The sequence below is a fragment of the Pipra filicauda genome, unplaced genomic scaffold, assembly GCF_003945595.2.
Source record: "Pipra filicauda isolate LSUMZ 115617 unplaced genomic scaffold, ASM394559v2 scaffold536_size338551_pilon, whole genome shotgun sequence".
Lineage (NCBI taxonomy): Eukaryota > Metazoa > Chordata > Aves > Passeriformes > Pipridae > Pipra > Pipra filicauda.
The window spans coordinates 218,224-240,904 of NW_024104683.1; the positions used below are offsets into that span (position 1 = coordinate 218,224).

Below are 22,681 nucleotides of genomic sequence, written 5' to 3' on the forward strand. Positions count from 1 at the left end.
GGTATGTTCCTTGTGTTACAAATCAGTGGTCAGGCTTTTTTTTTTCTTTTCTTTAAAAAGATATCTGATGTATCTCTCTGAAAAAACCTCTTAACTGTTGCTTTCTGTAGTTTGAAAGAGTAGTAATAGGAAATGTGTACCTTGTCAATGGTGGTGTATTTCCTAACATACTATTTCTTTTGAGGTCACTGTGGTGTAATAAATAAAGCCTGATAGAACAACAGCGTTCCTGCCTGGCTGTGGAGGACTACAGCTAAATGCTGATTACAGCAGCTTTCAGAGATGGGACCTTTTCATCTAGGCCTACCTGATGGCTTTCGTTGTCTTTTGAAAAGGTTCAGACTATGTAGAATATTCTACTATAATGCTGTCTTTAAGGTCATATGCGGGGCGGTATTAAAACAATATAAAAGAACATTGCTTTTCTTTGCTGTGTGTTGTGGCACGTGAGACTGGGTTTTAAAAGGAGCATCTTTTAAATCTGTAGTAATGATGATTCTGCATGTGGAATGAGTGAAAATTGTTTAGTTCTCTGGAAGTGCTCAGACTGCTAATACTGAGCTTCAGTTCAGACCTGAGTATTCGCTAATGATGAATTAGGCTAACAGTTGGCAGCTAATGCTGTTCACAGAATCAGGAATGTTTTGTGGTCAGCTATGGCTCTCCTGGTGACACATCTGTGGCTATAAAAACAAAGCTAGTGAGCCAGGTTGAGAATTCACCTGCATCTGAATAGTAAAGTTATTAATGCTCCAGTACATGAGACTTTGAAGCACTTTGAGGCTTGCTGTCGATCATGAATCTTGACACATGGACAGCAATGCACTGGCACCAACTCACAGACCTGTGTTACTGGAGTGAGTGAAAATCTGGGAGTTCTCTTGTCAAAAAATGGAATCTTAGTCCTTAGGCATAGGAGCAAAGTTGAATTTTAGCATAGTTCTTTTTATAGTGTTCTTTGCTTCTTCCAGGTGTATAAATGCAGCCATATTCTGCAAATAAATTTGTTTTTAAGAACTTTTTTGGTGCTCAAAGAATTTTTTGTAATTCCATGATGAATTTTCCACTTCTGTGGTTTTGGAGAAATGGCTGCTTCCCTCATGTCTCATAAGTGATCACTGGGTTTATACTGGTAGTGAGTATTATGGGAGAAAGAAAATCTCCTTAGCAGGCTAAAGTCAAGACACTGCGCTATTATAAAGTCTGCTATAATCTGCCCTAGGCAAAAAGCAAATTGATGCATCTGTCCCACTGCCAGAATGATCTATAGAATGTTGAATATCTAGACATTGTTTAGATCTGTCCTGTTCAGGCCTGTTAATTTATGAATCTCTGTTCTTAATTACAGTAGTACTTGGGCAGCAGTGGGCAAGAACATGGAGTGAGGCAAACAGAAAGCAGCAAGTGTAAAATACAGCAGATTCACAAATGTCTACAATTAATATTTTTAACAAATGCATCACTGTTTCTTTGTGTTGCCGCCTGCTGTTTTCCCTCCTTTTTCTCTGCATGCTCAATATTTTTCTCCCATCTGTCCCTTGCTCCTTGGCTGTAATGATGGGACAGATGTACTGCCTCCTAAGTCTTCATCTTAGGGCTTGTATTAAAACAACCTCATTGCTCCATTCCTCCTTCGCATTCTGTGTGTGTTCATGTTCTTTATCATCTCCCCTTCCTGCATTCTCTCTGTGCTGTGTACGGATATATATATATATTAAGACTAATGTGCTATCTCTCATGGTCTAAGTAGAACTGCTACATACATAAGGTATGAAATATTGATTGTTATATATACATGTACATATATGTATATACTTATATATAAATATGTATGCGGGTATGTGTATATATGTACATATATATGTATGTGTACATCTAAAAATATGTGTTGGTTGCCTTGTACCTTTCACTGTAGAAGATTCTTTATATGGTTTCTGTGATGTGAAATAACACATTCTTCATTGTAACTGGCCCTTCAAACTCTGTAAGAAAAGCTTTTAAACAAAAAACCTCTACATATTCTTCATGAGATTCTCTTAGGATCAGCTGTGCTTTGAACTGTTAAAAACTGCCATTTCTGTTGGATGTTTTCCTCAGGAGATATTTTGGGTATGTTAAATAATGGCTAGAGAGAAAAAGTAGCAAGAATAGCATCTGCTATACTTGGAGGGTCTGAGAACACAGAGCTCAGTCCATCCGTCGCCGGTCACCGCCTTCCTCTCCTGATGTGCAGGCTGCAGTGTGAAAAGGTCATGGTGCAGACCTGCTGGAGGAGGGAGGAAGCAAATGTTATTGTTAATGGTTTACTGTTTTCTTTTAGCAGAAGCAACCCTGGAAGTTTGTACCAAAATTCCCCCTAGAACAGATGATTTCACAGTTAATACAATCATCCCCCTCACCCCTGCTGCCCCCGCTTCGAGTTAGGAAATACCAGTGCATTCCCTGTGTGTGTAACTCAGTTCTTGTCACCTCTTGCAAATGATCTGTGTTGTAGCCTTTGGATTTTAACTGAGCAACAAACTATTTTTTCCCTAAAACACAATTTTGTCTTCAGTGCGTAGGTTAGACTGAGACTAAGAATTGATTTGTCTGTGCTGCTGACACATGCCCAATACGTGGAGCAGGCTGACCACTCCTGAGTTCATCCACATTGCTAGAGATTGGAAAAACCCGCTTGCTGCTCAGATTCAGAGCTCTCACAAAACATGATAATGGATTTAATGTAAGTGAAAAGTGCAGCGGGGTAGTAAGGAGCTATTTGTTCTTCCAGCCCTTATTGGATGGAGCAACAAGTGCTGGCCTTGGAATTTCAGCAAGATTCAGATCAGGCTTTTAGCGAAACTCTCCAAAGGCAAAGACAGTAAAGGGCTGAGAGAATCTGTGTGCAGAGACCATACATTTTTGGAATTCTTTGGCAGATTAGATAAATGTCTGTCAAAGACCAGGTATTGATCCATATCTCGAATATTGCTCTTTCCAGTGCAACAAATCAAAGCTTCCTGCATAGGAAAGCTCAGATGAGGGTAAGTGATGTTGAAGTAAGCTGGCTTGAAACCAGCCCTGCTTGTGCCTACTACATTCAGACAGGTTGGAGGAAAGACTGGGTTTATACTAAGGCACAGTGCAAGAACTTCATCCCCAGTACAGTTCCAGAGCTTTGTCTAAGCCTGTGTCTGCCAACATGCTCACCTGCAAGTGCTGTGATGGCAGGAGGGTTATGCTTGGACCTGTGCTTGATAGTCTTTTTCTACATTTTAGAGTTACTCTGGCTGCTGTGGCCCTGTGTTTTCCAAAGTTTGATTGTTTGGTTGCGAACATATAATATTTTTTCAATATGTGTTGCCACATAGCTGGCAAGGTTTGATATTCTGCAGTATTTGCACAGTATTTTCCTTCCCAGACATTTGTACTAATTTCAGACCATGCTGCTGAGTCCAGTGGATGTAACTAAAGCAGAAGGTTTTTCCTAACAGCGATAAAAGATGTAAAGTGACCATAGTCCCAGTCGTGAGGTGTGCTTTCAAAACAATGAGCAACCTTGTGTAGTTTAACCCTCACTTTTTTATTTTGAAATTTATTTGTGGTTGTTTTGCCTTTTTTGTTACCAATAGTGAGGCAGATACTTTCTGTAAGAATCTATTTATCATATTTCATAAGATGGAGAGGGTAAAATGAGTCAGTAAATGTGAAGGACAATTTTGTGTCTCCAAGTCTTACCCTGATATTACTTTTAAACCAGCTTTACTTTGAGTTTCTAGGTGCAAGTGTAAACTAACCAGTGATTCCCACAGCCCCACAATGTAGCTGTATGAAAAAAGCCAAATTCCAGGCCAGGTCTGCAGTCCTTCCATGTGAGTCTGCCTTCTTTTGGGGATGCTCTGGAGACATCACAATGTGTGTGTATGAATTGGAAGGCTGGAAGACTGACTGTGGAAGCAGAAACATATTCATTTTGTTCTGTATTTGCTAGCATACTTTAGTAGTCAGGCACTTAACTGAAAAATAATAGCAGGTAAACTAAAATTTGGGCAGAAAGAGCTAAAAGATATTTTCTGTTTTAACATAAAATCATACTGTAGGCAGAAGTACAGGGGAAAAGAAACAAAAACACAATTTTGTCAACTGTTGTTTGAATATTTTTCTCTAAGCTCAGCTCTGAGAGTGCACTATGTGGTTACATAAGAACTTGTGGCTTCTTGAAAACCTATGTATCTGAAGGCTGAAAATCCAGAAAGAAAATAGAAAGAATGGCAAACGTTGATTTTATAATGTGGGATTATTTTTAGCTTTGTTCTCATTACGTTTTAGGGAACCTGCCCCATTGTATTTTGTGTCCTTGAATAAACTGAGCATTTTGAAGATATTATAAAAGTGAATGTGCTTAAAAGCAATGGATTTTGAACTAGAAAATGTTGGTTGTAAGTCAGAAGATGCATTACTGGCAAAGTGTATTGTATATTGCTGTACAGTTCAACAGTGCAGGAACTTCATTTCAGCAAGGACTGTGTATATCTAGGACATAAAGAAAGGCATACTTAAAATACTGTTGTGAGGAGGAGAGGCCGAAGGTACTCTTTCATGTCTTAAAGGAGGCTGGGGCCCCTCTTAGCAGGCAAATTCACAGGTTAATTAGGAGTTCAGGGTTTAGGCCATTCATTACAGGTTTCAAAATTATTTCCTTCGTTTCTCCACCTGTCATGTACACAACTGCTTGGTTAGACACTTAGCATGGTAAGTGCATGCATTCTTCCCTGTGACAGCCTGTGAAGTTGTGCTATACATTGTGGGCAGGACAATTCCCAGACCTTTACCGCTGGCAGCAGCTCCTTTGTGGGTTGAACTCAAAGGGGTGACCTAAACTGAGACCATGAGCTGGGGAGAGCCTTGTTCAAGAGCTGAAAGGGTCTGCTAAGGCTGCGGGACTTCCCACCCCACTTCTCTGATGGATTCTCTCTCTCAGGCAGGAATGGCATCTCCTGAAAATCCCGAGCAGTTGATCATTGCCCTGGAACCCGAGGCTGCCTCTATCTACTGCCGAAAGCTCCGCCTGCACCAGATGATAGAGCTGAGTAGTAGGGCACCTGTCAACGGCTACAGCCCGAGTGACACTATTGGGACTGGATTTACACAGGGTACTTCTCTTCATTCACTTCCTGGATCCTTACGCATAAGTTTGCTTTGGGCATGAGGGCTGTTTTCTTACTGTTTCTTGTTGTCCTTGTTCTCTTGAAATGTTTCAGGCTATTGGTTTGCTTTTATAAACTGTGTTGCTGTTTGTTGTAGATAGACTAGTTTAGACATTGATCCAGCAGATGTCACAGAATGATTTCGGTTGGAAAGGACCTTAAAGATTGTCCAGTGCCATCCCCCTGCCATGGGCAGGGACACCTTCCACTATCCCAGGTTGCTCAGAGCCCCATCCAACCTGGCCTTGAACACTTCCAGGGATGAGGCATCCACAGCTTCTCTGGGCAACCTGTGCCAAGGCCTCACCACCCTCACAGGAAAGAATTTCTTCCTTTAATTTTAGCATGCAGGTAGCTTCCTTGCCTTGCCTTTTTTTGGATCTTGTGGGAGTCTTTTAGTATTTTCACAGCAGTATTTTTCTGCCTTAATTTAAGTCAGTACTTCATGTTGGATCATTTTTTTAATTTAATGTGTTGGAAACAATTACGTGTTTGATTAGCTGCATTATTGAAGCAGTGTTAAATAACTGGATCTGCAATGAAACTATTAGTCTGAGGTGTTTCAGAGTTTTGGCAGATGCTTTTTGATGTCATCTTTATGAAATACCATTAATTACTTTCAACACTCAGTGGAACACGTGGTATTGGAATATAGCAATGAATTTATCTGCTCATAGAAGACCAACTAGATAGGGCACTTCTGATTTATTGACTTGGGATCTGTTGCTAGTGTCAGTGTTTGAGGACTGACTTACAGTGAGGGACAGGGCTTAGACCACAGTGCAAGTCACTTGCCAAAAGATCCTTCATCACCAGAGTTTTTTGAGCTTGGTATCCTGCTGAAATTGGAGGGAAGTAGGAGAGAAAAAAAAAATCAACAGCACTAAGAGTTGATTGCTGCATAATGCACATATTTGCCGTGGCTGCGCACTGTGACAATTGCCCTGATATTAATGGTAGTGGGACAGTCTATTCCAGAATGAATTTTTCAGAAGAATCTGTATTTTATCACATTTGCTATGTCAAAACAGTAGAGGCAAATGGAAGATTAGGCTAGTAAAGCTATTCCTGCACTTACCAGAGCATTTTTTTTTTTCAGTTAGCAGAGTCACTACATCATTCTCTCAAATCCATGCCTCTCCTTGCCAGCTCTTGTCAGATGTGTTCAGTGTTTGGAGGCCCACGCAGAGTACAGGACACAATCTGTTCCAGGATACAGTCCCTTCAGGGGCCCCTCAGCTTCTGTCCCTCTCATTCATGCCCTGAACCATTCCAGTTCCATGTGATTCTACATGAACTCACTGTCAGACAACACAGGGATTTGCCTCTGGGAAAATAATAAAAGAAAATAATTTCTCTGGATAAGGTTTTGAAGCTGGGCATAATCTGTCAGATCATGGATTTCTGCTAACCCTTGGATGGGATTACCACTCTCCTTCTTGACTTTGTATGGTAAAAGCTATTGGAGATGAGAAAGGTTTCATGTCAAAATTAATGAAAACAAAGTTTGGAGTGAATTAATTCGGGGTTAGAATTAAAATTTCATAAAGGCATGGCAAGCACCCAAGACAAGCTGAGAACAGATTAAGGAGAAAAAACCCTTAAATATAAACAGAGAGAAGCACTGCAAGGACCATATTATTGCCGTGAAGTCAAAACAAAAATTTTACTGTTCATAGTAGCCGGGATAAGCTTAGCTCAGTTTTAGTTAAAGACTGGCTCTTGTGTTCACTTCTAGCCCACAGGATTGAATGAAAGGACTGCCATTGAATTTTGGGGGCTCTGTGTCAGGCCTTTCCTTGGACCTAGTTCTTGTTCTGTCCTGGAGTGCTCGTCGTGTGAGCTCCCACTGTGCTGCCGAGTCAGTGCGGTGAGGCTGGTGTGGCTTGTCTGCATCAGGGGGGCTTTCTGGGGAGGGTACAGAGCCAGTGGAACTGCTGGTCTGTGTTCTGGTGATAGGCACTAGAGAAACAGGAAGCAAAATGCATTCTGTGATTTGCATGCTGATATTTTCAGAAGGAATTTTCACATATGACCAGATGCCTCTCCTCTGTAGTGTTTTATAAAATGCCTTTGAAGGTGAGTGAAGGATACACAGATAATGTGGGGTTTTTTGATCATTCAGTTGTAGAGGTTGATATAAGGCAAAGATTCTCGCTATTCTGCTTTCACTTAACAGACTGTTCTGCATCTTTTAAATGTCTAAGTAGCAGTTAAGTCTTGTAAGTTAACTGATTGTTATAACAGTATGGCTAGATACACTTAATTTTTAATTAATGTATATTTTAAATATTATGAGGGTTAGACTCCTGATCACTGTGTCCTTAAGAAGTTACTAATTGAACAGCAATGCTTTGGCTGCTAGTTTTGAGACAGACTGACATCCTGAAAGGCAGTGGGCTGGGGCTACTGCTGACAAAGGCTGTGACGAGCCAGTCCCCCCTACCCCACTGCCAACCCATGCTTTGCAATCCAGAATATATTAAAAAACCCCAAGTCAGACCTGTTTATAGCTTTCTTATTAGGTTATTAGTATGTATTATTTGTTTATATTATTTATATTAGTTAATTAGTATATATTAAAATATATATAATATATATATTAATATCAAGGAGGATTAGTGTGGCTGAAAACCATTTTTTCTTCTTCGTAGGAGTGATATTCTAATGTTCCTGATTCCAATGCAGTAATTTTTGTTCATCTGTTTTGTTAAGAAGTGATACATACAGGCCTGTCAGCCTGCTTGCATAACCCTGCAACTTACAATACCCACTTCTTCATGCTTTCTTATCCTCAGTAATTTATTCTCTGTCAATCCCTAGCTAAGGAACACGTGCGTCATAAACGACAGAGTCGTACCTTTATGGTGGAAAATGTCATAGGAGAGATCTGGTCTGAACTGGAAGAAGGTAGTGTCCTTTCTTGAATAAGCTTTGCTGTCACTGGTTTTATATTGCAGGCAAATATTGTGTTTCCCACAAATGTGCTGAGCACTGCATTGTTCTCACCGTGATTATAAATAGGAAAAGAAAAAACCACAGGTTCATGTGCTGCTCTTAGTTAGTAACACAGAACTGCAATTCCATATGCTCTAGCAAAATATGGTTTATTAAGGAGATGGTAGAAAGCCATCCAGGTTTTAAAATGCATAGAGAATATTGTCCTCAGAATAGGCCTTTTAAATATGCCCTAGTATTAATTTGGAAGCCCACTAGAATGTACACAGCAGCACGAGCGGTGCCACTAATCTGCTTTAGCTGTGCTAAATCAATAGCTTTTGACATCTGACTTTTATATTTGTTATCAATCATTGCATTATATTTACTAGTAATGATCAGGTCTTCAACACAGACATTCTGGCTTTCTGTAGGTCATTGTCTCTCATGGTGCTAGTGCCCCTGAGAAGCTGTCATTGCAGTGTGCTGGGTGGTAAGACTAATGTCAGTACCATTGCCCTCTCCCTTTGGCAAACTAGGGGACCGTTACATCGTCGTTGACAGTGGAGGAGGCACAGTGGATATGACTGTCCATCAGATCAGGCTCCCTGAAGGACACCTTAAGGAGCTGTACAAAGCAACAGGTACTGTCACTTCCACTGCTTGCTTTATGTCATTATATTGTATATTATATATTTATGTAATATTTTGATTTGTCAGTGAAGGAAATGTGTGCCTTTATTACATTTTCCTAACAGTTCTTCCTTAAATAAGACCAGCATTCAAAATTAATATAACCCAGCTGCTGGTCATCAGACATGGATGAATCACTTAATGCATCTGATGCTTTTGAATGGCAAATCTCGCACTGGTGTCTGTAAGATTACCTCAGGAAACAACTTAGTAAAAGCAAATGGGAGAATGTACACATTTAGGAGTATCTACTCTTAAATACAAGTCCAACCTACACCTCCTCATGTGTGGATAAGAAGGCAGTTTGCTTCTAATAAAAATGTTTCTGATTTATAGTGCTAGTTTTACTTTGGCTATGATGATGGAGGAGTAGAAGTGAGGCAAAGGTAAGAGCATGTTGTGTATTAGACCAGCGGTTACATTTAGGAAAGACACCTCTTTCTGTAGACCTTCTCCCTTGACAGTCTTGCTCTAGTGTTGCTCTGATGTGTATGTGGTCAATTAGAAATGTAATAAGCAGTTCAGAATATTAAAGCTGTGCTTTGTTTGTGGTACAGGTGGGCCTTATGGTTCTCTAGGAGTGGACTATGAATTTGAAAAGCTCCTGTGTAAAATATTTGGAGAAGATTTTATTGAGCAATTTAAAATCAAGCGTCCTGCAGCCTGGGTGGATCTGATGATAGCATTTGAGTCCCGTAAACGGGCAGCAGCTCCAGACAGGACCAATCCACTAAACATCACTCTGCCCTTCTCCTTCATTGACTATTACAAGAAGTTTCGAGGCCACAGTGTAGAACATGCCTTGAGGAAAAGCAAGTAAGTAGGCAATTGAAACTAAATGGATGCAGAATTAACTACTGGTAGCAAAGACAAATAATTCAAATATCCTAATTACATGTAGACTGAAAGATAATAGTGTAAAAATGTAATAAGGATGAGAAAATGGGATTGCCTCCATTGCAGTTTCCAGAATAAAAAGTTCTGATCAATCTCTTGCAAAAGCTTTTCTGTACAAGACTTGCAGTTGTCAGGTATTGCTTTGTATGACTTTTATTAGGCCACCACTGCATCACTTTCTTGACTTTGACTGTGTATTGTGAGTCCCTTTCATGTTAATTAGGAGCATCAGATCAAAGACAGAATTTGTTGCCTAAAAGTTAGTTATGTAGAACCTTAATTTTTATCAGCCTGGAACAAATCCAAGATTGTGAGATGTGTAAATATGTTCATGGCTTGAGTACAGTTACTAACAGGATCAGATCACTGGTGAAAGCATGTACTACTGCATAAAGCTCTGCAAGGGGAAAGCATTCTTCTTTTGAAGTGATGGCAGGTTTTTGCCTCTTCTGGTATTTTACCAATTAGATAATTTGCTCGATAAGTAGGGAGACATAATCCCCTCCAGAGATTTTAATTCATGATTTTCACTATCAAGAAGTCACCCTAAATGACAAGATCGTGGGCTGCTATAGAACAGGAAGTGAGAAGAAAGTAGAAATGGGCATTTTGCATCTTTTGAAATTATGTACTTTAGGAGACCTGGGGATAATGGCATAAAAGAGAATGAACAAGAGAGCCTGTGAATCTAGGGCAGAATGCTTGGGACCTGAGAGGGAAAGATTTGATGTTTAGTACCTGTACCTTAGTATTTGTGGGTTGCTTCCAACTCAGCATATTCTCTGATTCTGTGAATGTAGTATGCAGGCAGGAACTCCTGCATCTCTTTCAAAAGTTACAAGTAAATGTACTGTAAGCCTAAATGACTTGAAATCCAGCTAAGAGTCACTTTATAAATGAGCCTGAGGTTCTGAAATCATTAAAATTTCCCCCTCACAAGACCATCTCCTTTTTATTAATAGTCTTAATGGTGAATCTTAGAGGCAATGCTAAAAATTTCCTTCAAATGAAATGAAATTAATTGGATAACAGGATAGAAGGAGTATAAAGGCTGACATATAGTGTGCATTAGTGAAAGGGAGATTACTGAGCTGTATAGATGTGTATCAGTGATGGAATAACCTAATGCCTGTATTCACTTAATAAATGTTGTGCTTCATTAAAAATGTTGTGCTCTCTTCTGCCTCCTGAGGCAGACTTGTTTTCCTTGTGTGTTTCCCGTGGCTTTGGCCTGCTACTGCTATAATCTAAATGTTGCCCTTCTGAGCTGAATCAGTGCTGTTTCAAATGAGCGAGCCCCGGGTTGACTGCCAGCTGTTTCAGGAAGCAGTTGAGCATTGCTAATGCTGCAAAAGGCAATCAGGCAAAGAAAACAACAATTAGACAAGGAAAAATAATAATTCTATTTTAAAATTTTACATTGCTGTGGTTGGTATGGGGCTAGGGTGAAGTGGGGCGCTTTCTTCCAAGCAAAATGCTCACAGATCCTGTAAACTCATTCATTCATGTATTTAGTATGTCTGATGATTGTTTTGCAACTCAGCTGTAATGTTCTAATGTTTTTTCCTAACTGTTCTTTTCCAGTGTGGACTTTGTGAAATGGTCTTCCCAGGGAATGCTGAGGATGAGCCCAGATGCAATGAATGCTCTTTTCAAACCTACAATTGACCAGATTGTTCAGCACCTCAGTACGTATCTGTGTGTAATTCCACTTATTGGCTGAGTTGAAATGGAGGCTTTTCTTCACTGTTTCAGGGCAGTAACTGTAATAAAGCCAAATAACCTTCCTAGTATGTACCAGTTGTGGGCGAGGAATTTAGTTCTGAAACTTGTAGTTGTTTACAAATTAGTTAGGAAAATAATAAAAGTGAGGGACATCTGAACACATACTCCTCCTGCTTAGTTCTAGTACTAGTTACTGAGTGTGATTCAGTCCTGTTACTGCCTAAGCTTCAATTATTCTGTACTTCCAGGGCTGCAAGCATTCACAAGATTAAAATGCACTGAGAAACCCAGATCCTGCTTTTCTTTTTCCTGTTTCAGGCAGCAGCTTAATAATGCCAGAGGTGTAACTAGCTTCTGATTTTTCCTGCTATTGAGACCTCTAGTTCATTTCTTCCCAGCTTTTGTTCATGACCCTCCAAATCACTGACATCTCTTAAATGCAAATAGTAAATGATGCATCATGGCAAAAGTACTTCCAGGTGTGGCTTAAGCAGCACTGTATTTATTTATCCAGTAATGGAAAGTGATGTGGGCTTATTGGGAAAATGATTGTTTAAGATCTTTGTGGTGGAAGATTGGATTTGTATCAAGTAGAGTATAATGTATGTACTGAGCAAAGTGTTTCTGTTCTACACATTAAAAAACACTCACTGAATCATATTTGGAATGGAATATCCAGTTTTGCTCACTATATGTGAGGGATTATTAGGTTATCTTCAGAGGTCGGAACTTATATATGAACAGGGAGGGAGAGGCCTAGAATTACAACAGTTGTGCCATGTAACTCAGTCGTGCTGCCTCAGTTATTTGAACTAAGGGTGAGCCTGCAACCGAACTGCATGATATTCCTGAAAGTAGGGATTGTGGGTTTGAGCTAAGAAGGAACATCTGTAAAAATGTAAGGAGGTGTAACTTTACAGATGGTATTTATTGTGGTTAATATGTCAGGGTCAGAAATAATAAGTGAATTTAAAATGGGGTGACTTATCTGGAATGCAATAATGGGTGTGGGAATCAGTTGGGTTTGAGAATGTCTCGCTGATATTTGAAGTGGCAAGATGGTGTCTGTTTCCCTATTACCCATAATGTGACTGGCAGGATTTTGTTGCAAGAAATGTATGTCTCCCTTTACTCATAGAAGCTAAATAAAAATTCTGTTTTAAAGGCCACTTCAGAAATATTGTATGCTTTGAGGTAAGTGAATTCATAGTGAAATAGAGTATAGTAGAGCCTACAGAAGTGGGAGCAGTGAATGCTGAGTGTGGGCATAGATGTGGCAGTGTGGGCATAGATGTGGCACTTTCGGATCTTGTGCATGTGCATGAAACATTTGGTGCACTCAGACATTAGGATTTGCACTTGCACTGCCTTGTCACAGTGTATTTTTCCTTATTGAATGGGCTCTGTTTCTGTTTAGGTGAAGTGTTCGACAAGCCAGAAGTGACCAACGTCAAGTTTTTGTTCCTGGTGGGTGGCTTCGCCGAGTCCCCCTTGCTCCAACAAGCCGTGCAGAGCGCTTTTGGTTCGAGATGTCGAGTCATCATTCCTCAGGATGTGGGTCTCACCATCCTCAAGGGAGCTGTTCTCTTTGGCCTGGACCCTGCTGTCATCAAAGTGCGGCGTTCCCCGCTCACCTACGGCGTTGGTGTGCTCAACCGCTTCGTGGAAGGGAAGCATCCGCCGGAGAAGCTTCTGGTCAAAGATGGCACACGCTGGTGCACTGATGTCTTCGACAAATTTATCTCAGCCGACCAATCCGTAGCCCTTGGGGAAACTGTGACACGCAGCTACACACCTGCCAAACCTTCCCAGCTAGTAATAGTGATCAATATCTATAGCTCAGAACAAGACAACGTTGGCTTCATCACCGAGGCTGGGGTGAAGAAGTGTGGCACCCTTCGCTTGGATCTCACAGGAACTGATGCTTCAGTGCCGAACCGGCGGGAGATCAAAACACTGATGCAGTTCGGGGACACTGAAATCAAAGCCATGGCCATTGATGTTGCAACCTCTAAAAGTGTCAAAGTTGGTATTGATTTCTTAAACTACTAATGGTCCTTTTCCCCACCACAGCCTGTTTGTGAGACTGATCTTCCAGTATTCCATTTTTTGACATTCAGATATCATGTAATCAAGTTGAATTTCAGCAGGCTACATGAGAACAGCTAGTAGTGAGGTGGGGTAATGTCATGTTTGTGCCCTTTGATGATCAAAGGCTGGATTTTGAAAGACCCTTAAAAAGTTTTGGGAGCTAAAGTTCCAGAGGTAGTTAAAAGTTCCTAAATTACTCAAGCATGCTTAAAGATCTACCTTTATTAAGTACACATTGATTATTGTTGGGTCTCGAAGGTTAGTTAAAAATATATAAAAGTATAATCTCTTTGCCTTGTTCTTCTTCTTCCTCTTCCTCCTAAGAAAAAGTCAGTAACCCACATGGTTGTTGTAAGGGGTGTATTTGTGTGGGATATCTGTTTAAACAGCACCATCCTCTGGCAATGGGAACAAATTAGTAGTCTGTAGTATTCTTTTGACTTTACCTGGTGCTTTCGGAATTTAAAGTGCTGAAAATTAATGACTCAAAGAAATGGGAAAAGAAAATCCTCAGAAATCCCTAAAATTAGATTTAGGAAGCAAATATATATATCTAAGAGCCTAATATTGATTGCTCCAGTTTGAAAACAAGGCCTTTATTGCCAAAGCTCTCAGAACAAGCTGTTAGATTAATTAGCTAGCATTGCCCTCATTATACTTCGGAAGATTATTAAGAGCTAAGCTGTTTCCCATTTGGGTCTTTTAAACTTATTTGTATTAGTTTCCATCTGAAACCATGGAATCACATATTAGTTGAGGTTGAACAGGACATCATTGACTGTCTGATGCGACCTCTCAGCTCTGAGCAGTGTCGGCCAGAACAGGTTGCTTTCTTCAGTTCTGAATATCTCCAAAATGGAGATGCCTAAACTTCATTTGACAACTCTCACTGCAAAAAAGCTTTTTCTTCTGTTCAAAAGGAATATCTGGAGTTTGAATTTGTGCACATTGCCTCTTTCACTGGATACCTCTGATAAGTCTGACTGCATCTTCTTTACTGTCTGCTGTCAGGCATTGGTACACGTTCCTAACGTCCCCTGAGCCTTCTCGAGCCTAACAGCCCCAGCTCTTTCAGCCTCTCCTCACATGGGAGATACCCCAGTCCCTTCATCATCTTCCTGGCTCTTTGCTGGTCTCAGTCCAGTGTGTCCACGTCTCTCTTGTACTGGGAAGCACAGAACCAGATCTGGCTCTCCAGCTGTGTGGCCTCACCAGGGCTGAATAAGGGGGAATAATCACGTTCCTTGACCTGCTGCCAGTGCTGTTCCCAATACAGCCCAGGAGGCTGTTGGCATTCTTTGTTGCAAGGGCACATTGCTGGCTCACACTGAACCTTGTGTCTGCCAAGACCCCGAGGTCTTTTACTGCCGCCAAGCTGCTTCCGAGTCCACAGCGTGTCCTGGTGTAGGGGGTTATTCCTCCCCAGCTTCAGGACTTTCCACTTGCCTTCACTGAACTTCGAGGTTCCTGTCTGCAGATTTCTCCACTCTGTTGGAGTCCTACTGACCTGTCTGGTTTATCAAGCACTTCTCCAAGTGATTATTTTTTTTTCTTGTTAATTCCTATATTGAGATTTGGAAGTACAGGTAGATGATGGCTGTCCAGGAACATTTAAGTGACTTAAAAGAGAGAAAACCATTCAGATCACAAGTATCACAATATATTTTGTGTAGCAAACATTTAAATGGAGTAAAATATATTGCTGTGCTGAGTTGAATGGCCAATAAAGTGGAAGGCAGAAGCCAATATAATGCAACTACAAATAGCATTAAATAAAGCTACACGGCTTTACATGTCTGTGAGCACAGAACTCTAACACAGGGGAAATGCGGAGATGGTCATGGCAGCATCTTGTTTTCCAGATAACAACTTTCTGGAAACATTTTCTTAAGCATGTTCACCTGGAATATTTCTTTTGCAACTCAAATAGTTTCTATTTTGCAAAATGCTACAGGTGGAAAACTTCTGAAACCTACATTCTATATCTGCCACGAACTGACAACTACGGATTCAAATCCAAATCCCACTCCAAATGAGCAGACTGGTGCCACCTAGAATCACCCCGAAATACTGACGCTTTCAGAGCATTTATACAGAGCTGCCCAATTACCTGCTGGAATTCATTGCATTTTTGAAACTTTGAAATGTTATCATTAATCTAAACCTTCCTTTCTAATAAGTTGAGCATGAGTTAAATTCATTGCTGACACTTTTGGGAGATAAAAGCTTAATCAGTAATTTCACTAATTTATGTTCCAGTCCTGCACTTAAGCTTTCTGTGTTTATCCTGCAGTTTTGCCACAATAAAGAGCTGCAGAACTGATCCACTGCATTTTGTCATTGAGTTTTCTGTGTCTCCTGCAGAATTCCTTAGTTGAATGGGAAGTGTGTTCTGCATTCAGCTTTAATATATATATATAAATAAAGGACTAAGGAGAATGCTAGTCATAGTATCCAGCTGGATACTTTCTATGATTACAAAGTGTGCTTGCTAGCAGTCGATTTCCTGCTGCCTGCTAAATGCTTTAAAAGCTAAATACTGGGATTTTTTTGTGTGTTGCTTTCCATGGTTTACAAACAAGAGAAACTTTAAGATGAGTTATAAACAATATAATTTTATGTATATACAATATTTAAATATTGTACAGACTCTTTCTTTCTACAGTGCTATTTTCTTGTATAAAAATGCTCTTTGCCTCTGTTGATTTCATTCAGCTGTTAATTTTAAATAACATAGTTTCTCAATCAGCTTCTGTAATTATAGGCTTTTAAAGATGATAAGATATGAAATGTAAAAAGGTGATCTTACAATAATAGGAAAGAAATGTTGGTGTGTCAGAGAATACAACATTCTTCCTTCAATGCAAGTCATACCAGTTAAACACATTACACAGATGCACTAGTATGATGCTGGGGTTTTCATTTCTTCATTTCAGATGGTGACCATTCCTTCTCCAGCAGTTCATCATAATAATGGATGAATCCTCCTGTAAAACCAAGTTTAAAATTAGTTTGTATAATCTGGGTATACAGCTTCTTCACTAGGTTTTTGGGTTTTAATAAGGAACTCTAGTTTAAAAAAAAAAAAACCAACCAAAAAACAAAAACACTGCAAACAAGAAACTACCTTCCAAAGTCAGGCAACACTCATGTATTGTAGCTGGAGGTAAGACCCAGTCTCTCTTTACCATTTTCACCTACCAAAAGACAAAATTCTTAAAGAAAAACAGGCTTTGGTGTCTGTGCATGCAGTGTTAAATTGGGTTGGTCCAGTTCCGCACAGATTTGTTTTCAGTGACCTTAACACAGAATTTGGTCTGCTAAATGGCTGCCCTGCCCTCCTCTCCCCTATGAAGAGGAGGTGACCTGCAAGATTAGGTGGCCCATGGTTTTCGTGCTGTTTTCAGCTGTCTGCAGGGTGGTTCCTGCAGCTCTTCTGAAGCACAGTTCCCTGCACAGCAGTGATTCTCTGCCCTTTGTATTCACCTTTTGTAAGATCCCATTTGGATCCAAGCAGGGGCTTCTTGCTGAAGTTACTGCAGCTGTAAAATGTGGTTTGCATATTTTTGCACTTCCTCCTTCAGTCTGATGAGAGCACTATCAAGCTTATCTTTGCAGAGCACTGAACCACTGAACAAACTCCCAGCTATCCTTGTTGCCCTCTTTAAGAATGGAAAATTAGCTTGTCTTCCTAAGGAATTAGCATTTTAAGTAGAATGTTATGCTGTCGTCTGTAGACTATAATCCAGTTAAACAATTTCACATTGTAAGAGGCATGTGGATGCCCATTTTGATAAAGGATGGTAGGCTGTAAAATTAATGTGGAATTTACTAGGGAATGAGTAAATTTTAGAATCATAGTTCTGATACTTTTGCAGGAGGTTCCCTGTGCAGCATTTTTTTGGTAGGGGTTTCAGATGACATTGTGCAACTTAATGTTGAAAAGACAAGGCCTGCTACCCGTAGGGAAAGCAGGGGTCTTGGCAGAAGTTTTGCTCTGAGCAGCAACTTGCAAGTTTGGGTCCAAGTTACTGAACTCTAGGCTAAAGTTTAGCAGCTAATTGTGATGGAATGATTAATTGTGTTAGAATATGATAAATGTGCAGTGATGGTTAGGACAGTTTACATTGGTATGAATATACCAATACTTATATACAGGAGTTTTAATGCATTATTATGAGAAGGCTAGTTATATATTGCAGGCATTTAATTGCCAAGATAGGCTGCATATTTATGATATGAAGTGGCTTAAGCGGATGAATAGTATAAAAGTTGTTGGGCATAACGTCACAGTACTCACCTGCTTGAAATAAACTATATTATAAAACCAACCATTGTGGTCTTGTTCACCTCTGTGCAAGATAAATTCAGATTTCACTGATGTTTGGAGCTGTTCACAACTTGTCTGGATTGTATCTTGAGTGTTCTTGTGTCTTCAACCATGTCAAATAAAATACCTTAAAATTAATTTTTCTTTTTGGGTGTCAGTGTTCTTATGAAAATGGCAATGACTTTGGGCAATACCATAAGCAAATCTGGTATTTTCTGTAGTAGTGCTCTCAGAGAGAGCATAACAATTTGTGCAATATTACATTTTTCTGCTAACAGTTGTAGGCCACATCCCTCTAAAATTCTGTATTGTTGTCACCAGCTTTAGAGAGGATTCAGGGGCATGTGTGACCTTTGTGTACGATGCTGCTCAGATGCAGAGAGTGAACTGAGATGTGTAGCAGCCACTACACCCCAACTTCCTCCTATGTGCTGCAATGAAGATGTTTTACAGGTGCTTTATGACTATAATTATAAACACCATCCTAATAGGCGAGGTACTGTATTTAACTTGTAATGAACTTGATTTCATCTAAACATTCAATTAATGTTACCAGTACAATGGGAAATATAATTACAGTCTTCAGAGACACATTGAGAACCAAATTTTGCTTTCAGCGTTCTAGCACATCGCTGAAGCTTCCAGTGGAGTTTCATGTATGTGCATTCAGAATTTGATCCTTTCATTGGACTTTTCTAAATCTCCAGGTTTTCTCATATGAGTGTGTTTATATTTAAAGTTACAGCCCCATCCTGATAGGAGGGATTATGTATAAATTGTTGGTTCTACAAAATCACATAAGCCCTTACTGAAATTTGCAGATGTTATATTCATGTGAATAGCAATAGAATAAAACAACTTACAAAATGTCTTAAGGACAATGAATGCAGAGTTCCTTTACTCAGTGCAAGAGCTGCTTTATTTTCAAGACATGCAGCCTGGGTAGTTGGTGAGAAATGCAGATGCTTTGTGTAGTTGGGATTCAGGCCTGTTATTTGCCAATTTCATTAGGTACTGATATTGGAATGCTTGTACTTAATTTTTTTTTAGGAATAAATTCTGTTTTATTAGTTCTCATTCATGCCTTGCTGTGTTCTAACACAGAGAAACATTTTTGTGGTGGAACCGATGCAGTCACAATAAGTTATTGTGCTTTTTTCCTTCAAATTAGAGACCTGAATGTGGATATTCAAACAAAGCAAGAAGTTTTACTATAGCCTGTGCAGTTCCACAGATGCAAAGATCAATTTCTTGCAGCAAAAACTCTCTTGTGCCAATCCTTATGCCATATATTAAGTCAGTTGACTGCAAACATTTTTCTGCAAACTGAGAAATTCTGTATTGTCTCTGGTTAACATACAATTGAGTGGGTGTTGCTTATAATTTTAAAGTAGTACTTATTTTCTAATTTTTCAGAGACTATATAATAATAAGGAAAGGTTTCTAGACACCATATTCCAGGACCTCTGGCTTTGTGCCCACAGCAGAAGTTACTGAACTTGGACATGGTGTTCACTACCATGGGATGGCAAAAAAATTAAGAAGTTGGTAGATTGATCCTTCTATCCATGTCCACAGATGAGCTGACACAAACATGGAGAAATGAAAAATACAATATAAGCTTACTCTGGGAATACTGTGTGCTGCAGCAAAGCCAAGACATAAAAAGAGGACAATACCAGATTGAGTGTAAGGAGACTGAAAAAAACAGTGTGTAACCAGGATTTTGAACTACTAGGACAAAGGCATTGGTGTACTCTGGCAGTAACAAGATCAGGGAAGGTTTCAAAACAGAAAGAAGTGGTGAGATTGAGAGCTGTGAATGCAGAGTTCATTAAACCATGGTAATCTAAGGAGTTAGAAAGGTGACTCTCCCTTTCCGAAGGGCAGCAAGGAGTATTTCCTTCCCTTTGAGGAATAAGCTCTGCACCTCTAGTAGGAACTTCCGTCTGCCATCAGCTGATAAGAGTGGACACCAGACTGAACATATCCTCTTCCTCTGTAGTACAAAGAGCAATCTCAGTGCTGCCCTGATGCTTCCCACAACAAACACCCTGCATGCCGTGCCTGTGTATTTGCTAACACACACAAGGTTGCAGTTAAAACACTGCAGTTCAATGTGTTGTTCACAGGTTTTACTTTTCATCTAGTGACAATCATAATAGATTTATTTTCTCAGCCCGTGACCCCTCGCCAACACTTTACCTAGATGACAACTGACTCCTCCAAATGAGAGGAGTTGAAATAAGTTAACTGTGAGCAGAGCAGAATCCAGCAGAAAAGATGCTGGTCCTGGATATGCAGGAGTTCTTGTATCTAAGTGTGGTTTTCCACAAAAAACATTACAGCATCCTTCTTGGGATAATTTTCTCCTGATGTTCCTTGTGTAAGCAGGGGTCCTGGATGGCAGTACTGTCTGTAGGGTGTTGGGAACACTCAGCTAGCTGCCTTATCCATGGAAAAGTCCTTAGTTGTAGAACTCAGTGGTCAGAAGGATAGATATTTTGTCAACTCAGGATAACAAGGTCAATGTTTCAGTCTGATAATCGTGTAAGGCAGTTGAAATATCAGATATGTGATTGAGGGTGTTCCAAAAAGCGTTTGAATAATGTTGTCGCTCTTTTGTTTTGTCTTAGAGGTGAAACACATGAGATTCAAAATCAAAAAGTGCCACACGCTTACCAAGAATGCTACAGGACTGAGGGGACGTTGACAAACCACACTGATCACATCCCACAAGCATTTTTCATTTCTCTCCTTCAGAGTCAGGTAGTACATAGTGTATAGTATATATTTATTTTCCCCTTTTTTCTTTTCTATCTCTGTGCAGATCCATCCAGTATTTTTGCTGACTGCAACTGTCTCTCTGTCAGAGCATCACAGGGATCCATGTAGCTGGAAAGGACCTCAGACATCAATCTCCTGCTGCAAAACAGTATTAGTTCTGCCTAAGCTACTCCCAACTTTCATTTAGTCTGGTTTTAAACCTTCTGATCCTGCAATGATGCTGCCTGCTTGGGCAGTTGACTTGTCTTTCACTGTCCTCACCTGTCTAAAATCTTACATAATGTCAGCTTTGACTCTCTCTGGCTGTCCTACCCCTAGAGAACATGGGAACATTTCATCCCATTCCTGCTCTGACAGCTTTTGACATATCTGAAGACTAGTTTCATGCATGCCCTGAGTCTAAATCTTTAATTAAACCCCAGGTCTTTCAATCACATTTTATAGACCTATGATCTTTCTTTTATGGCTCTGTTGGCAGTGGGTGCTGATTTCTTGCAGATCAGCATCTTATTGCTGGAAGGAGATTTGGAAACAGATGCCAAGGTTATTCTGTGTGCATACACATGAAGGGCTTGTGTTGGGTACATCTCACTACGAAATAGCCCTGATGAAGCATCAACAAACAATGAAATGTGATATGGGGAGCTGAGGCACATTGTGGTTTTGACTTTTGCAAACAATGGTTAAAGGCCTTCTTGTGTGCAAACTGAAGCGTGCATGTTTGAACCTTAGGAGCTTGTAGCAGTTAATATTGTATTAGCTGGATGTGTTCTGGATAAATTACACCTATGAGGTAACCACAAATTATGGTTATGAAACAGACTGTGAGTTTTGCACTCACTTTGCTTTTACAAATTGCATTGTTAAAGCATTTTCCTTGAACTCCTATACTGTGGAGGTTCTGATAAACTACTTATGCCTTGCTGACCTGAAGTGTGTTGAGCTACATGAAAAATGCTGCAATGAAAAACTTCAAGGAGTGTGAGAAATCTATATCTTCATGAATGACTTGTTGGGGAAATTTGGGCAGGATAGACTGAGCTTTTTACTCTGAATTTAAAATGCAAGAAAATACTCCAGCCACAGAAAATGGGGCTCCACTCTGAGGTTAAAGGCTAATTTAATCCAGTAGTCATTCCTACTTTTGGCTAGGTGTCAGCACCTCTGGTCTTTAAGTCTCCCTTACACTCCTCCTGTCATTAAAATCTCTGGCATCTTCTATGTGGCTGTAATGGGACATTATGTCCTTTGGAAAATGAAGATCTAAATGAAGAGTGTTGGAAGACAGTGCTTTAGACTCTGTCACTTAATAGCTATTACTTTACTCAAAATTGAAGAGTGTGGAAGAATCTCATGACCTCTTGGTAGATTCCCAATGTTCTATCACTTAAAACTGTATGACTGATGTGATGCCAGCAGTGAATGATAAACCTTATTTATCACTCTTTCCTCTCTGCTTAACCAAAAGAGAATTTCTGTGAACAAGAGAACAGCTCACTGTTGTGCAAACTCTGCACGCAAGATTTGTTTCATCTGCCCTATTCTACTCCCCCCGGCCCCGGCCCCGGCCCCGGCCCCGGCCCCGGCCCCGGCCCCGGCCCCGGCCCCGGCCCCGGCCCCGGCCCCGGAACTCGTGTGGCGCGGCCGCGCGGCCCGGCCGGCCCCGGGCGCGTTTGCGACGGCGCAGCCCGGCCCCAGGCGCTGGGGCCCGGCCCCGGACGCGGAAAGGAGCGGGAAAATGGGAGCTTCGCTTGTGCGGACAGTGCCATCGTGGGAGATGAGAGGGGAGCCCCGGAACACACAGAAGAGAAGGACAACTCCAAACCTGGGCAGATGGAGCTCGTCAGCCCTGTAAGGCCATCCATCTAAGAGAAGGTCACTCTAAACAAACCTACGACCTGAGGACCTCGCTGCCACTGTCCAAGCTCACTCGGCCCCGGCAGAGGAACCTCAGGATTAAAGGGTGGGCTCAGTTCAGCACACACTGTGTCTCACCTAAAAAATCCACTGCGCGGGCTCAAAGGCCTTACCCGCA

General features: G+C 40.6%; 1 protein-coding gene across 2 annotated transcripts in view; it reads left to right on the forward strand.

Annotated features, from left to right (window-relative positions):
• HSPA12A (heat shock protein family A (Hsp70) member 12A) overlaps window positions 1–17,997 on the forward strand; it is a 55,790-nt gene extending 37,793 nt beyond the window's left edge. For both annotated transcript variants that reach the window (XM_027726101.2, XM_039387157.1), the window contains exons 7-12: window positions 4,961–5,132; window positions 8,010–8,096; window positions 8,663–8,767; window positions 9,374–9,632; window positions 11,298–11,401; window positions 12,856–17,997. In XM_027726101.2, coding sequence (XP_027581902.1) covers window positions 4,961–5,132; window positions 8,010–8,096; window positions 8,663–8,767; window positions 9,374–9,632; window positions 11,298–11,401; window positions 12,856–13,490 — 1,362 coding nt within the window. In that variant the 3' untranslated portion in view covers window positions 13,491–17,997. The remainder of the gene's footprint in view (window positions 1–4,960; window positions 5,133–8,009; window positions 8,097–8,662; window positions 8,768–9,373; window positions 9,633–11,297; window positions 11,402–12,855) is intronic.
• Window positions 17,998–22,681: the final 4,684 nt, after the last annotated feature.